Genomic DNA, 17891 nt, shown 5'->3' on the forward strand with positions numbered 1-17891 from the left:
TACTGAAGGTCTTAGAATTACCCTGACCTGGATGCCAGAAAAAATCTGCAAAGACAGGATGAAACAGTGTTCCAAAAAATAACCGTTAGATGGGTATTTGATTGTCCAATTTACACATGAAGACCTGTTTAGTCATCATGGCAGCTGTATAACCCAATGTTCTCTATGGCTTTGAAAGGAAGTGGCCAGGCAGGGAGGATCTCATGAAAGACACAGGTGCATTGTGGAAAGTGCAAGATCCAGCATCTGTGAAGCTTGTCTCATACTGCAGACTAAAGGTGAGGATACCTGTGACATTGATCCCTTTTTTCTTTCTTTTTTTGTGATCTCTGTTGCAGGTTACTTAACTTTACAGCCCGATGTTACATCAATGGAAAATCCCTTTAATTCTGTGGGGACAAATTATGGAGCCTGTGGTTCCCACATGCATCCCACACATGCAAAACAGCATTGCCATGACGACCAGTCTGGTGCAGACCTGAAAAAAGAGAGTGATGCTCCCATCAGAAACTACGGACCACAGTAAACATCTCATCAGATACAATATTTTCAGTTTGTGTGCAAGTTGCAAGTGTTGGATTGTCAAAATTGAACGTTTAAGAAAGTTTAGTTGGTTAGTATTCAGGTAAATATAAAGCAGAGTTGGAGCTCTTCGCCCTGCGCCTCGATCCCTGTGCTCATTGGTGCTGATGAGAGAGGATTTGAGTCGCTACTTTAACACGCCCCGCCCCCAGTGAGAGAGCAGGGATGACAGTGATGCAAGGCATGCTCCGGAGAAGCCTGCAGCCTATCCAGACCGCCCGAACCAGTTTGGACTATACTCCTCGTTTACAACTCTCCATCTGTTCCTCACCGCTTGAGTGCACCTGAGTTTGGCTTGAGAGCATTTTAAACAACAACCGCTCTCAAACTGCTTCTTTTTTTGTCTTGATTCTAGATTTTTTCCAATGATTTTGGATCCCAAAACTCGTAGTTTTCCGTCCTTCCCAATGCTTCGCCTGCCACTGTCGCTTTGCATGTGGGTCTAACCGGTGGTTTCAGTCTGCGTCCAAGGCGCTTTCGGAGAAAAAAAAGCTTGCGCAGGGAATATTTTATTATTATTTTTGATAATTTAGAAAATTCTCTTGATTTTCTGGAAGCGCATTCACTGTTTTTCTCCCACAATGGCTGATGCCAACGCTGAATGCAATATCAAGGTGTTGTGTCGATTTCGTCCACTGAACCAGTCCGAAATTATCCGCGGAGATAAGTTCATCCCAATATTTCAGGGAGAAGACACTGTCATCCTCGGGGTAAGTTATCTCGAAAGATCCGTGGCTTTTTTTTGTGTTTTTTTTGTCATCTATCCACGCAGTTGGTGAACGACAGGGGTAACACTTATCATCTTATGCACACATCAGATACTGGCCAGACTAAGAACTGGAAGCCTTAAGGCTACTGACAGGGTTCAAACTAAGTATAGCCTCTATCAATGCAATCGATATAGGCATGAGCTTGCTGCATCATTCAGGTGTGTGCTGCTGCTATTAGAAGGCAACCAAATTCTGTCATTAGACTAAGCCTCACAGCAAGAAAAAAAAAAAAAAGCCCAGATCAAAATGATGAATGACCATTGAATTTGTTGTTTTTGGATGATTTGCAGCATCCAAACTCCACAAGCTTCAGCTTTGCAAGCACTGTGATAAAATTAAAACAATATAAAAAGCTGAAAATGCATCTGGGCCCCACCTTTGAGATGTCACACAGGTTCATTATTTGTTCCTTCTCTATATTGATCTGCTGGATTTTTGTCACAGAGAATTGTGCAGGATTGATTGATCTCCTTGTTGATGAATCATGCAATCAGCCTTCAATGCATCAGTGAATTATCAGGTGGTGCAAATCTAATGAGAGTCATAATTGTGCTCTGTGGGTTGCTTCTGTTCAGTAAATGGATTTTGGCTTGGTCTCAATACAAACTGAGTAGAAGCTGAAGATTACTCTCATTGCGCTGGAGCAGTAATGAAAATGAATAAAGCTGTAAAATGTTTATCAGTCTGATGGATGCATACCTGAGGCGGAGGTTAACGGTGTGATTGTGATCCCTTCACCAATGACATTTTAGCAAAATTACTGGCACGCAGGAGGAGGATTAAAGTGCTCTAAATGCAAATGTTTTTGTTATTTAGCTGTGAAACACATCTGGGCCAAGGCCAACACACACACACACATACATGTATGTATAAATACAATACAGAAATGGATATGCATGTTGATAATGGAGTATGTACCTATGCAAATTCATTGCAAACCCATATTACAGCTTCAGCTTTCTACCAGAATATGCACACACACGCACACACACACACACACACACACACACACACACAGACACAGAGAATGTGAGAGAGTGAAATCCACACCCATTTGGCCTGAGGGTTGACTTCAAGTGATGATGAAGACAGCAGAAAATCCCTATCGGCTTACTCTGTTGTACACAAACATATGCACACACGCACACATGTATTAAAATGCAACACTGCTGTGTTGGGGTGGATGTCTCTGCATGACTGTCTTGCATATCTTGGTTGTAGCAGCAGGATGTCTCTAACAGACTGAATGCTCATTATCACATGATTTTCATGCTTTTCAGGATATGGGAGGTTGGCAATACAACGACTTGAAATCATTCATTCTCACATCAATCTTAGTAACTGTATTTAAATGTATTCCGGGTGTGTTGGAGGACCACAGAAGAATGAAAAAGTAATTCAAATGTTCTTACAGATGATGAAGTTATTTCAAACTTGTGTGTTTCAGTTTTTAATTTTACAAAAGATGTGAGTCATGTTATTGAATTATTTATTTGATGCCACTGCTTGCTTTTCATTCAGGCTAGAATGTGTCAAACAGAGGAAATGCGTACTTCTTGTGAGTGTACAGATGATGACGTTTGAAGCAGTTTGTGTAGAGTTGAAGTAGAATCATACATTGCCCTGTTGAGAGAATTGTCATCCGTCACTATGCAAAGAACCTGCTGTTATTCCCTACCAGTATTTCTGGCAGCAGGAGCCTTCAAAACTGGTAATGTCGGGAAGCAGAAACATGCAGTTCTCTTCTCATACTTACAGTCATTTCATGTGCTAACCACCCCTCAGTTTCCTTCTGTTCAGAATGAATGTAATCTCAAGAGCATGTGTGCAGTTTTCATCTTTCTGAGCATAATTACTTCAGAGATGTGTGTGTTGAGGAGTTTTTTTCAGGTGTGCAAATATATTTAGAGTGTGTTTTTTGTTGTTGTTTCTTTTGTAGTGGTTCATTGGTATCTGTGAAGTACTTTCAGAAGAAATTGTAAAAAAAAAAATCTCCTGAGAGTTGAAATGCTGTGGCCGTCAGATTAGATCAGGATTTAAAATATCAGGCCGACAGGCAAACAGGCAGGCTGCAAGGACCCTGTAGCAACAACTAAGCACTCGCACTTTGGTGGCTGATAAAAACAATTTGCATCTGGGCAGTGCTGATGGCCTCACATTTGTCTGCTCGAGGAAGCCTCCTTCCAGAACTTGTTAACTGACAGAGGCAATGATTTGAGCTGTTGACTGATGGTTTGGCTGCACCTGGATGGCAGGCAGGACGAAACTTGGAGAGATTAAGATGGGAGAAAGTAGTGTGTTGGTGTGCTCTGAATCGACGAAGGAAACCTCTCTGGGGCCTCAAAACATTTAAAAGTCTGACAGCATGTGCAAAAAAACAAAAAAAAAAACAGTGACTCAAAGTTAGATGTCAATTTTAATGATCTCACCCCTTTGACAGGAGCATCTGTCAATGTAAAAACTACATTTGCAGTTAGAACCTGACAGAGACAACAAATGACCAAGCAATCATTAAAACTTTTCATCAACTTGTTTGATTTGCTACTCTAACCATGTAGCTCACAAATTCAACCTTCACTTGAGGGAGAAAGATGTCCTTATTTATTTCCTCTGTCAAACATTAAATAATCTTGTTTAAATGATAATTGATTTGTGCTGTGGAAGTTGCCAATTGACATTCAGCAAACATGTATAAACATTAGCATTCGGTGGGAACTGTGTTTCTGGCCACCTGATGAATTCCTAATGTTTTGGTCCAACTCCTCTGTGTTTCACAGTGTTTACCTTATAGTGTGTCTGTCTGCCTTTTGGTGCTGGGCAGGTGCATTTAACCCCAGGTTAGGTGACTTTTGTGCCATAACAGAAGGTCATATGTGCAGCATTTGTTTGGCATTAGAGGTGAGAAATCAATGACATTCCTCTGAAATGTAGAGCAGCAGGACAGCAGGAGGTATGTAAAGTAGTGTTTCCTTGATTATATCATCTGCAGCATACAACACAAGAAGACAGAGTTTGATAATTGTGCATCGCTGAGCCACTGGTTAAAGTCTGAAACCAGCAGTAGAACATGACATGGGATCGTGTACTGTAGATTGTGCATTCTAGTGGTGATCAAATACAATCACACTTTCAGATTTTATCAACATCACTTTTGCCTTGACTAGCTTTGACAACACTAGCATAGCAGTAGCGGTGTGTCACATCCTCTACCAGCGTGATGCAAAACTGAATGTGTTTATTACTAATAGTTTGTTCCTTATGTCTGTTTTCATCTTCACCTCATGGCCACCTGTGGAGCCCCACAGGGCTCTGTGGCAGAGTGACAGTAATAATTACTCAGCATATACTACCCTAAGGCATGGCCTTTGTGTTTGCCTCACACTGGAGTGACACAGCTGTCTCTAGTATTTCACTGTCCGGAATAATGTGCCGTCACTAGGGCCAGATTGTCCCTCCTAATCTTCTGGCAGCCAAAAAAGACTGCCGCGATGAATCGCGCTTTCAGTTCCATGAATAAATAAATAATCATGGCAGCCTCAGAGGCAGAAAGATATGGGAATTTTTTCACTCTTGTTCTCTGACAGTGACATATGGATGTCACATGCTTGTGGCGTATTAGCTGTCCATAACATAGCCTTATTAAAAATGTATGGCATTCATGTATGCATCATACCGTTGGCGGCGTATGATGATAAGATATGAGTGAGGAGTCTGTATGAAGTAACTGCTATTTCAGACCTGTGTGATTCATGCCTTTTTTTTTGTCATATCATATTAATCTTTAGCCGCAAGCGCTTTAAGAGCCTTGCTCGCGCTCGAGAGGATAAACAGCATCATTTTCATATGCTTTGTCCAAAATGAAGAAATGTTATGGTTGGTTTGGCTGCCATTGTTGAACACACTTGTGGGTATTTTTGGCTGTAATTGGTCTCAGCTTAACTGAAGGAGGTTGGGGAGGATGACACAACTTGTTAACACACATTATTAGATCTCCATTTCTAAGAATTTTTAAGTAAGAAAAAGGAAATACTGCCACAGTGGATTTACCCCGCAGTGTCTCTAAAACGGAAGGTCAATGTGTCTCTGAGGGTCCCTTTATATCAAGGCCGTTGCTTTCCAAGATTAGTGGAACAATTTAATGAGCCAGCATCCCAGAGCAAGGCCACACTGATTTCGTTTTGGACTAAAATTGAGTAAATAACAAGAAAATTCTCTTCTCTGTTTGGTTAATCAATCTGTGTATCTGTTTTAAGCATAGTATAAAACATTCATTATATCAGGCTCTTGACCTCTGCAATGATCTCCCTGACACCATTATATAGAGCAATCTGATTGTTGTAGTTATATGAAACCAATTGAAATGTTCACATTAAAGAACTATTGATTCTCTATTTTCTGCACGCCATTTATAACTCTATGGATTACCTTTCCGTGGCTGCTCTACCCTTGTGCGCTTACAAGCCTACTATAGAAATTCCCGTTGCTCCTGTATTCATAGCAGTGAAATACACCTTGTTTACATTTTTAGGATGAATAGAGGATTATCAGTCTCGCAGGGTTCAAAGAGATAGAGGATATTCTGCACTTGAGCTCTCTGTTGTCATTTGGGCTTTGCTCTTTCCACAGGATGGTGCTTATTCTCTCCTAAGGCTTTAAATTAGGGTTATATGGTATGCCACTGCAGAAAACAGGCATGTAATGTAGTTAAACATGAACTGATTAACCATCAGCGGCCACTCGGCTTCTAGGATGCTGGTAAGTCTGATTTCTGAAGGGCTGTGGCTCTTCTCCTGCCGTCCTCAGCTGAGAGATGATTCTTTTTTCTTCCATCCCTTTCTTGATGAGGCCCTGTGGTAGAAAATAGGAGGAGGAAACAGCTGCTGTTGAAACAAACTGTTGACAGTGCATGTCGGGCGCCGCGTAAAGTCATCTACCTGCCTCATACCTTTTGTTATTTATAGTTCCACTGAAGCCGTTTCACCTCAAGGATATTTCTTCACAATAGCTTTAACTGTCTGCAAACCAAACAGACTCACAAATGGAGGTCTGAGGGCTCCCCCTGCTCTCTCACCCCTGTGCACACTTTAGTGCTCTAATTCTACCACTGCAGTGCACACAGCCTATCCAATTAGGCAGTGTAATGGGATTGCTGTGTAGGGTCAGGATCTGCACTCATTTCTCCTGTTGGACACCAGCATCTGAGCAGCTACCACTTGGGATCAGACTTGTTCTTCTTCTTCTTACCCTCTCTCACTTTTTTCCCCCACCGTTCTCTTTCTCAATAAATGCTGCATTTTTCACTGTCTAGCTGTATTTCATGGTGTAATAATTCCGCTGCTCATTTCTTCGTGACTCAGCAGCAGTTTTTGGGAAGATGTGAGAGGAGAAGCTCAGTCTCGTCTGTCATCTCATTAATTTCGTGAGACGCTCCAAGCGGGCTTTAATGGTGTCAACAGGGAAGAGTCTCCTGTCAATCAGGCGCCAAAATATTCAGGGATCAAGAAACTTTGGTGAAGTTTTCATGCTAACCTGCGAAAATATGAGAATGTACAAAATGAGAAACAGACTTCTTCTTCAATAGATCGAATCAATTCAATTCAATTTAATATTTGAAACCCCACTGAAGGCTAACTTGTCCTTTTTTACAATGTCAGACCTTAAGTATGTGCCCTGTACCAACAGGGACTGCCAGCTCTCCCTCTCCTCTTTTCCTCAATATTAACATTATACTGACACCAATTTAGTCAGCAGTCACACTCAACAGGATATTAGCTTCCTGTTCCTTCAGCTCATCTTTATTTTTACTCGGTGTGCACGCGTGCCAGGGTTAGATAAGCTCATGCCAGTTCGGCAACACGTTTCCCTCCCATTTCTCTTCCCGTATGACAGAAGAAGGCTGTGACTACCAGGTTCTTAGCTCTGGGGAGTGTTAATGGACCATCCTCCTCTCATTAGCCACAGCCCTGCCCAGGATGCTGCCTGGTCTCCATGTCTGCCCTCAGCGTCTGTGGGCAGCACATCGTAACCAACCGCACATGCTTGCACACGTGTTTGCACATCCAAAGACCCCGAGCAGTTGGTGCTATATTAGCTTGGTAATAGAGCAGCAAGAAAATCCCGGAGAGAGGAAAGGAGCATCCCAGCCCACTGCATGCCAAGGCCGTCTGTTTCCTGCAATTAATCACAGTTCAGTTTATTGAACTGACATTTGAGAACACCGACATCTACTCCAGATCACTGATTTATTTATTTATTTATTTTCCCCCAGGGGAGCCGTGCTTTAAAGCGCATCTTCTTTTACTGTTTCTGATCAACGTTAATCTAATTTACCCCGATTTTAGGATTTTATTCAAACAGCATTGCATAAAAGAGGCTTGGAAAATCTTAGCAAACATAAATTTCAGGCTTATTTTAATCTTTGCATGGCCAAGAATTGGTCCCAGCCCAGACTTTAAAAAACACTTCACTCTGGGCTACTGCTCCATGATGCTGTTTCTTTATGTCTCCCAGTAGGTGTGTCCATAATCACAACAGCAATTTATTTGCTCTTTTGCTCCCGTCTCCCAGAGTTTCAAATTAATTCCATTTTATGCAAACTCTTAATACCAACCACCGTTATTTTTTCCTGGAGGCCTTTTATTATCCAAATTACCTCACTGCATGGCTCCGTCATTAGTTGTGGCTAAATTACAGAGAAAATCCCCATAACCATGTTGTTGATTTTTGCTTAATTAATTAATTTTTTACAGCAAATTTAAATCATTGCTCACTAGTTCTTGGATTGCTTCATGCCCAGCTACTCCCACAGCTTCACTGGACTTAATAATTGCCGGCAGTGCACACAAGTTGATAGAAATGTGCGCTTATGTTGCTACATTTCTACAGCATCCTTCATTCTCCCCTTTCATGATCTAATTTATTATTCATTTTCTGCCACATGTGGTCATTAATGTAATATATAATATAATAATGATATGATACAGCTCACTGGTGTAGTTGGTAGATCACTGCACATGTCTTCCTCTGGCATTTGTACTTTTGAGGATCAGTCACAGTGGACCAGGACCACACAAAATCTCAATTTCAATTTGGCACAGAGTTAGAAATGTCTGCGGTTGTTGCATTATAAGTTGGCTGCATTATCATTAAATTGGAACATTATTTCTCGCCTAAATTCAGTCAATGCAGTTGGCTTACGGGTTTCTGTACTAATTGAATTACTGGCAGAGAAGGATCAATTGCTTGGTTAAAATGTTTCTTTGTGAACATGGCCTCACTTTCAAGAAGTGCAGGGCATTAGTGCAGTTGTTGTGTGAAATTTATTTCTCAGCCAAATGATGACAGAATGTCCTTTTTTTGCAAGATAAATATGTGATAAATTGATGCACTGTTTATTCTCTGCTTGATTGAATTACTTAACACATTTCGAGCTATCTTCATGTTTAACCACAGTGCTTTTGTAAAGTGCGCTTGCTTTCTGAAAAACAAGATTTTTTTTGGCATTAACTGCCAAATGTGTTTGGCTTTTCCCCCTGGTTTGCTGAAGCAGTGCAGACAGAGACAAAGCTGCCGTCAGGAGCAATCATGTACCCTATGTGAATTAATTTTGACTGCATTTACTTACACACAGGATGAGCTGAAAGCAGGTGGCTGTTGGCTGAAAGGGAGATAAAGACTGTGAGGCCACAAGACCTTAGACATATCCTTTGCAATCAAATATTCCCTTTGCAAGGAAGGACAGCTAATATAGGCTCTCAGACTGTCTGGAATTGTGATCAGATCTTGTGCTTCCAGGTTGAGGTCACTGATATCAGTTCATGTTAAACAACCATTTTGTTCCTCAAGGTTTATTCCTGTTTTCTGTGGGATTTATATTATTATATAATTAATTATATAACATATATGGAAAGCATGTGGAGGCTAGGTGCCCAATAAAAGTGACATTGCAGGCAAGCACTGGAACAGTCGAGTGTCACCTCGATCATGAGGCAGCTTTGTAATCTCTAGCAAGTGTTTCCTCTCCTCCTCCAGCTCTTTACCTTCCTCTCCCTCTCTTTCAGTCTCTTTTATTTTCTCTGTCAGTCTGCAGTATCTGCAATTCAGTCTGTTTGGTTGTTTTTGTGTGCTTTGCTGTTAGAGGTCGCTCTGGGCTCTGCTCAGTGTGTGCTTAGTTCTTCTCCATACAATAAAGTGGGGTAGGTAGAATTATCTGAAATTTTTGTGATCCTAGAGCCAATACAGTACCTAAGTTTTAATGCCAATGCCAAAATAAATCAATATCTTGCTTCAAGAAATGTACACATTTCTATAAAATCTTTTTCTCTTATTTAACAGTGCCAGGAAGAGTTGTCACCTTTTTTTTTCTCCATTTTTTATTTTTTTTCTGACATAACCAGATATACAAGAACTTTGCCTAAATATAATAATTGAAAACTGTCAAACTGTGATTGACAATTGGTCTTATCACATGTTGTCATAGAACTGTTAATACTCAAAGAACCATTTTTTTCTGCACTTTAAAGATTTCAAAGACTTTAAAATAATTATTTGCTTTCTCACAGAGACTTAAGTAAGAAGATCAATGCCACTTTGATGTCCATACAATTAATCTACAGCCAGTAGCTAGTTAGCAGAGGCTAGAAACATTTGACAAATCAACACATCGGTCTATATCTTTTTTAACTGACCCACAAAAAAACTTGCAATGTTGGAAAACGACAGGTTGTCTGCAAAGGTTGTTATGTTTGGGACTGCTATGACCTGAGCCTTGTCGTCACCATGAGATATAGAGATGCAGCGTGTTAATTAGTGCAGCTTTAATGGTGCACATTTATTAATGTCAAAGCCAGCCTAACTGTTTCCCCTACACTATGAGCTGAGATTGTGTAGGCAACTGCTATTTCAAGTACACAGAATGGTTTTAAAGTTCAACTGTCAAATCCAAAATGAGAACATTATGAACTTGAACAAGAATTTGACGCCATCTTTCAGTGTGTGACAGTTTCTAATACTCTGTAACAGGTATGATATTGCGTTTTGTAACGTGAAGGCATCACAGAGCAGGATTCCTAGTTGAACTGATTTATTCTGGTAACAGAGAAAGAAAGAACTGTTCTGGAACATGTATGTCCAGCAATAATGATCCTAGAAATATAAAAATAGTCATTAAACCACATACGCAGACACACATAGCTTGGTAATTTGATAGCTGAGCTGGCAACATAACCTACATGTCATTGTTTGTGGAACAGATATAGTATAACAACTATGCAAATCTGCAATTGCACAAAAGTCTTTGTTGATGTCTCAGCACCTTTACATAAACATACATTTATGTAATGTTAAAATTGGGAACAAAAAGGAGCAGTGTCTTCTTCAAATAATGTGCAAAAATTGTTATAACCACACCCTATTGCTTGCACGGTCAAGTTAATCTTAAAAGACGATAAAATGAATCCCTCCTTTAAAGGCAACCATGCAAGTATTTTAATGTGACAGAAAACTAGACGAAAATACACATATGGAGGGCTGAGGAGTGAGGACATTGGGTGAGATAGAGCATCATGCTCTATCACCAGACTGTGCAATATGTTACATGTATGTGTATATTGTATACTGAATTTGAATGCTGATTTGATTTTGATTTTGATTTTGATTTGATTTGATTTGATTTGAATTTTGAATGCTGTTGTTTTGTTGCTGATTTTATGTTGGTGTTGTGTTGTTTTTTGGTGTAGCAATTTCCCTGAGGTCTTGTACAGAAGGGATTAATAAAGTTGTATTCTATTCTAATTCTAATTGTAATTCGAATGTGCTGGTACAATGAAAGCTATGTTACTTCTCCAACACATTTAGATGTGTACCATAGAGACAGGCTGGCAGATATAGCTGTGATAGATGTTTCAATACCATAAAATGCAATGAAAGATATCATTTTCTAGATGTACTTAAACAAGATGAAACATCTGCTTAGATACTTTGAGTATTTTATTGCTTTGTTTTGTCTTTTCTCTATCTCTATATAATTTCTGTACATTTCTAGCTCTTGTCTTCATCTGTCATGGTTGTCATTCTTACAATCATTTACTCTGTCTAGCTCTTTTCAATATGATGTTGATGGGGTTCCAAATCCCTCCTTTTTCTCACTCCACCTCTGTCCATAGGGGGGCTGCTGTTCCTATTTTTTGGTCTGAATCTCAGCGAATATAGCCCAATCTTTCCTTCTCTCTCTTCTCTACTCCTGTCTCCTGTTTCCCACTCACTTATCCTGATAAATTATGCAGAGTAGTTCACTTTGATGGGCGACTAATTGCTCTACTTCTATGCGTGGATCTTTAATAAACAAGTTGACGCAGGAAAATAAGTGAAATTATTAAATGAGTGTTAACAATGTAATGCTGGGTGGTGGTAAACCACGGTTCCCTGAGCTAGTGATTAAGTAAAATCGCTACAAAATTTGCTGTGATAAGTACAAGATAGCTGCAAGACAACTCAAAAATAAATCACCACCACTGGATCTCAGCATTCATACTTCACTACTGTATATATGAGGCACTGAGCTGCTTTGCCCTCAAGGCACTTTGCCAACCGACTCTGCGAGGGCTTGTCAGCAGAGTGAATTAGGAAATACAGTAATGTTTGGTAATATTGTGTGACTGGAGCTTTTGCAGTTGTGAGGAATTTTGTGTTGTCGAGAGAACCGCTAATGATGCTGTTATCTGGGGCTCGAAGCCTGATTAGCTTGACGGATGAGGCCGACACTGGCAGCCTGAACTGCTCTCTCCCGTCAGTCTCGCTGTGGTTCTATGTGCGTTTGTGTGAGGAGAGAAAGAGGAGAGTTGATGAGTTTGTGGGTAAGACTGATATAGAGACAGACACACTCTCACACGCAGACTCTGATAAGAGAGCCTTTGCCTCTATCCTCAGTTGAGCTCACACACCAACACCATACAATTGCAAACGAGCCATGATGCAAGAAAAAAAAAAGCAACCGTCTGCCTGACTGTCAGCCCACCAATGTGCTGGAGGAGGAACAACACATGCCTTATCTTCTTATCATCTCATCCCACACTTTCTTTAAAATATTCAGCTTTGTATCTGTGGTTAGTGGGAGGGACTTGAAGTGTGAAACTTGACGGGGAGGAAGGCTGCGACAAGAATAAGACCTCCCTGAATGACATCCTAAATTATGTGCATGTGTTGGAAAGTATTGTTTCCTTGCTTGCAAGCATTGGCAGTCACTACAAATCCGCCATATGCAAAGGGTGTTGATTTCTGTTGTTAGCTTTTTCTTGCAGAAATTGTCGCTGCATCTTTGAAACTGTGCTTGTCGGACAAATGAAGGCGCTGGTCAACTGATCAGACACTTTAAACTGTTTCCTGGCAAACGACCTTCTTTGGCAGTGTGAGTAATGCGTACCGTCTGTCAGAAGCAAAAGGTTGATGTAGCATGACCAAATTACAGAGCTGGAAAACCTCTCAGGGAAGAGGTCGAGGTGGACGGGAGGCACGATGCAATGAGGCATGTGACTTTGACATGGGAAAGTGCTGTTTGCTGCTTCCGTCCCATCAGTTGTCATTGTTGGTTTTGTAACCGACTGATTTGTTGTAGTCATGACCCAAACCCCGTGGAGTTTTCCTGCAATGCAGAGTTCAGTGCACTGTGTATTTACAGCTACATCATTTTCTTTCTCAACTGTCCTGACATGGTGTGATGTTTGTTACTTGGTGCAGTCAGTTGAATATTTTGGAACTGGCAGTTGGAATGTATTCTGTGTTGCTTCTTTACAAGAACAGAGTTATGAACCCACTCATTACAGAGTCTAAAGCTTTACAGAATACCTCTAATTATATTCTATAAGCCTATTTAATTCTTAAACCTGCAATAACAGATTTATTAGGTGCTTGTGGGCAAAAGGCTGAAAAAAGTAAACACAAATCCTGGCATATTATCACCTTTAAAGATAAAATGAACCTGTAGCATACAGTTGCCTATAGATTGAAGGTAAACTGTGTGTTTAATCATGCATACATTTTAAGTTGTGTTTGTGTCCACAGATAAATAGAAAAATATGTGAGTGTGTAGTTTTCACTCTGATTTCAGATTATTTTACCAAACTCCTGAGGGAATATCTGTCTTTTCTAGCAGCTTAATGCTCGACTGTGTCCACCTGCTACTTGCTAACTTTGCCTGTCTACTGACTGGAGCTGGTCAGCTGTGGCACAGTGAGTTTTAGAGATTTTTTTTCACTGGAAACAGCTGCTGCAGAAAGCGATGACTTTTCTCTGAATCCATCTCCACCTGCAGCCTATACCATATAAAAGCAGGGGTTAAATCAGGATTTGGTTTGTGGGTGGCCTTTGTGGGTTCAGGGTTGCTCTTGGCGCACATGCGCGTGCTGATGACAACAGTGACAAAATATTTCTCCATATGATGTATGCTGTGTTTAGGTGCAATATTGGTATGTGAGACCCCTGCCATGCCCTCTGGTTGGTGAAGAGCTTCTACAGTCCCCAGGGTCCTCACCACTATCTACCATCAGATCCCCATCTAAATTCAGCAGCTGCTGCTGCAATCCTTCATCCCTCTCTTTTTTCTTTTTCCATCTCTTGTTAGCTCTTATTCTTGCCTGCAGTTGATTGTCTTTCTTGTTGTATGTTTCCCACCTCTTCCCTCTGTGATGTACAATCTTGATTGTATTTCACTCTAAGCCTCTCTTTTTTGATTTTTCTTCTTTCTTCACTCTTCTCTGGTAATTGTCTTCTTGTTTTGATTCGGTTCTGCTCAGTCTTGTGCTTAATTGGCGATTCTTTGCCCTTCACCAATGATTCTTACAGCTTCTGTTTATTATTGCAGTTTTTAACTCTCTCTTTGTGTCTCTCTGTTGTTTTCCCAATATTACTTGTCTTGGTCTCTCTCACCCTGACTGCAATCCACTGCCTCCTTGTCTTCTGGCAGACAGCAGCAGGGTGCAGGCTGGACAGGCTATGTGGGTGTTTGACATGGCACATAAAGCTGAGGGCCATGAACAATCTCTGCATGTACATGCATAATTGGATGTGTTATTTGCACCCATGCATGTGGACACAAACACACACAAACAACCACGCTTAGGCGCTTGCGTCTGTACACTCTTTACTTCCCATTCCAGCATCCAGCAGTAAATCAGCATCCACTCACATAATTGAAAAGACATCTGTTAAATTATACAAGCAGACAAACAAGTGAATGTGTCTGTACCTGGGTGGGCTGACAGGCCTGGCGGAGAGATGGACATGCAAGATAGAGAGCTTACAGAATGTCCAGTACATGTGTGCTATTATCATATTTATGCAGTGCAGAAAACAGATTAGCGCTTTAACAGTGGAGCCGGCAGAACAAATGATTGGCAATGGGCTGTTTTTCATCCAGCTTACATAACTAACTCGTTTTATTCACCCCGATGAAGAACGCATCATGATTCCACCCTCCCTTTCTGTTATTTAGTAGGGTTTGCATGTGTTTACTGTGTAGTGTTACAAATGGCTCATTGGGAACAGAGTCAGTCCTAATCAGTTCTGATGGGGAGCTAGTTTGTACCTGCAGCTGTGCTTTCAGCACTTGAAAACAACAGCTACACAGTTCAGCTTATTAGGGAAGTTGAATAGAAAATGCATAAAATTGGAGCTTGGATTTTGCCAGACTGTCTCCATACTCTGTCACGTACAAATTATTTTATGGAAAGCTGGGACTGTAAAGTGGGAGGTCGTTGTGGGAATGCTCCCACTCACTGTCATTTGCTCTGCAGTAATACAGCCTGATTTTTAACTACAGTTCTTGGGAGTGGCATAAAATGTTTTTTGTTTTTTTTTCTTCTTGCTGAGTACAGAAACCTTTTCCTTATGAAGTAAAAGAGGAAAAACATCTTGATTCTCTTCTCTTTCTTAAAATAATCAGTCTCATCTAATTTCTATATCATGGTGAAGCTTTATTTAAAATGTTCTTACTTGAGGCAGGTGATTTTTCAGTGTTAACTGTGGCAACACTGGAAGGGATCACAAGCTACTGTGTTTAAAAAAAAAAGAAAACAAAAATCAGTAATTTTATTTTCAAGGTAATGACAGTGAAATGCTGAACTAATGCACTGTCAAGTAGGTTGAAAAATCCAGTAACACAGGTATTCCTACAACATTTAATTAAAAAAAAAAAGTGATCCACACTGACTTAAATTCTGATAGAATAGAGAGAAGTGCACCTTTTGAAAAAACAGCTCGTCAAACAGAATTCAAAACAGTTGTGAAAATCAAATAGCAGTGACTCCACTCTGATTAGTTAGTTGGAGAGATTTTCTGCTTACTTGATCAAAAGTCAATTTTGATGCTCTCAAATGCTAGTATTTGAGTTGATTATACCTCATAAATAAGGCAGTGACTAATGACAGAGAAAAAAAATTGACAACTATTTCATTTGATCAAATTGACAAGAAGGCTGAAAAGGCACATTCTGTTTGTGGGTGTAAAATAACATTTCACAACTTACATTTCTTTTGGACTGCTTGACTAAGTACCCGAAAGTTTCAAATAATTTTTCCTCTTGGGTTTTTATCCTTTATTGTCCCTTCACATAATCCATTATTGATCATACAATCAAATCTGTGACAAATCTGTTCTTATTGCAGCAGGGGAAATTCTTGTACACAAAATGACAAATAAGCGCCACAAACCAAATACCACAAACCACAAGAGCATCCATCTTTTAAAGCCTGTAACAGAATGTATTATTCAAGCCACTGATAAAATTGTCTGCTTTGGGATTTTGTGTTTAGCTTGCTGTTGACTTTGTCATTTGGAAGGTTGAGTAGCAGCAGGGCCCGTCTGTAATACTTGCAGGAGGTGCAGGGGATTATTGGTGTATTTTATCCAAGACTGCTGGTGCAGTAATAATCATGGTTTAGACCATCATCCTGGGCTCTATGCCTTTCATGCAAAGGGCAGAAATGCATGTGCTGACTAGAATGTCACTTTCCTTATCGTAGATTAAGTAACAGTAAAAGGCATAAGCACGGCAATTGGCGAGCATGTTAGGACCAATCAAAAATAATATCATGCAAGATGGTGCATAGTGTGCGGCAGCCTGTTCTGCTTTTTCCACACTTTTCCATTTATAATCCCAAACATGTGTTTTGTTTTAATGATTTCCCAGCACGATCAATCTTGTTTGTTTAATCTTTATAGCAATAATAGCAATAATAATGCGTTATCCCCATAGGGGAATGGATAATGAAAAGAACTGTTCGTTGCAGTGCCACTTTCAGTTATATAGTAAAGACATAAAATCCCCCTCAAAAAATTCTACAAAAAGCTTTGTCATGAAAGAAATGCTAAACACTAAGCAGAGTCAAGCAAACTGAAGAAAACTTGACTTGTAAAGGCCATGCGCCTCTCAGAAAGACTAAATATGTTTGGCCAGATAGATGTACAGTCCCTCTAATGTGTCTGCTTCTGGCAGAGAATTTCCACAGGGTTTGTGGGTGGTTGAGATGGTCGTGCACAAATTCAGCTACTGTGAATTTTATACACATATACAGCATATGCCTCCCTGCACCGCCTACACACACATATACACGTACACTGTGCATAAAATTAGGCCTGTCAGACATGTTTTTCGAAGGAGACAAGACTGCTCTCAGTCACTATATTCACCATCACCACCAGAGCTTGTCCAGTGTGTGACTAAATATGCTGGACTGAGTGGTTGACTGCATGTCTGGGTTAACTGGCTTTATAGCTGAGTAGTGCTAGCTGGCTAATTAACCGGCTGACTTACAATGCAAGCCTCGTTAGCACAGTGTGTCTGTTTGGTTGTGTGAGTTGCTTAATCCCAGACAGTCAGCTAGATGGCTGACTTGTTCAGTTCCTCCCTGATGCCAGATTGCTGGTTGAGGGACTTGGCAAATCAGAAAAACAGCCTGTATTGTTTTTTCCTCATTCTTTCTTAGTGCATTTTTTTTCTCTCATACGGTCCATCTCACGTGCAGACACAGGTTTTAGGTCATCTGCTTTCTTTTGCCCTCTCTGCATTTCCAGTCCCCTGCTCTGCTCTTCCACTCCACTTTCCTCGCTCAACTCTCATCACTTCACTCTTCAAGTCCTTGAACGCTACCTCTAATGGCTTCACTTCAGATGTAATCTCTCTTTCTCTGTCTCTCCATCTTTCTTGGGGTGAAACAGCCCTTTTGCTCAAAAGTTCCTTGCTGCAGTGCACTCATTCAGAGCATCCATCGCCCCTCAATAGCACAAAATACACACAGGATGCATACTGTACTACTCAAAAGGAGACAGATGGGACTCTTAATGTGATATATGCACTGTTAGTCAGGCCGAACAAACACAGATGGACACAGCGCCTATAAAGCATGTTCACTACGCGCTAAGGAAATATTATTGTGACGCTTTTTTTTAACAGTGGCAATATGGGTTTACATAATGCTTTAGTGATAAACATGATGTGGAAGGTCTCCCCCTCCCCGTCTCTCTCTCTCTCTCTCTCTCTCTCTCTCT

At 40.5% G+C, this 17891-nt stretch overlaps 1 protein-coding gene across 1 annotated transcript in view; it reads left to right on the forward strand.

Moving 5' to 3' along the window:
* The first annotated feature begins 1163 nt into the window (after positions 1-1163).
* The window catches only part of kif5ab (kinesin family member 5A, b), a 72329-nt gene continuing 55601 nt past the window's right edge, over positions 1164-17891 (forward strand). Inside the window, exon 1 of the mRNA XM_008280737.1 lies at positions 1164-1292. Within this exon, the coding sequence (XP_008278959.1) occupies positions 1164-1292 (129 nt within the window). The remainder of the gene's footprint in view (positions 1293-17891) is intronic.

The sequence above is a fragment of the Stegastes partitus genome, unplaced genomic scaffold (genome assembly GCF_000690725.1).
Source record: "Stegastes partitus isolate 25-593 unplaced genomic scaffold, Stegastes_partitus-1.0.2 Scaffold208, whole genome shotgun sequence".
Classification (NCBI taxonomy): domain Eukaryota; kingdom Metazoa; phylum Chordata; class Actinopteri; family Pomacentridae; genus Stegastes; species Stegastes partitus.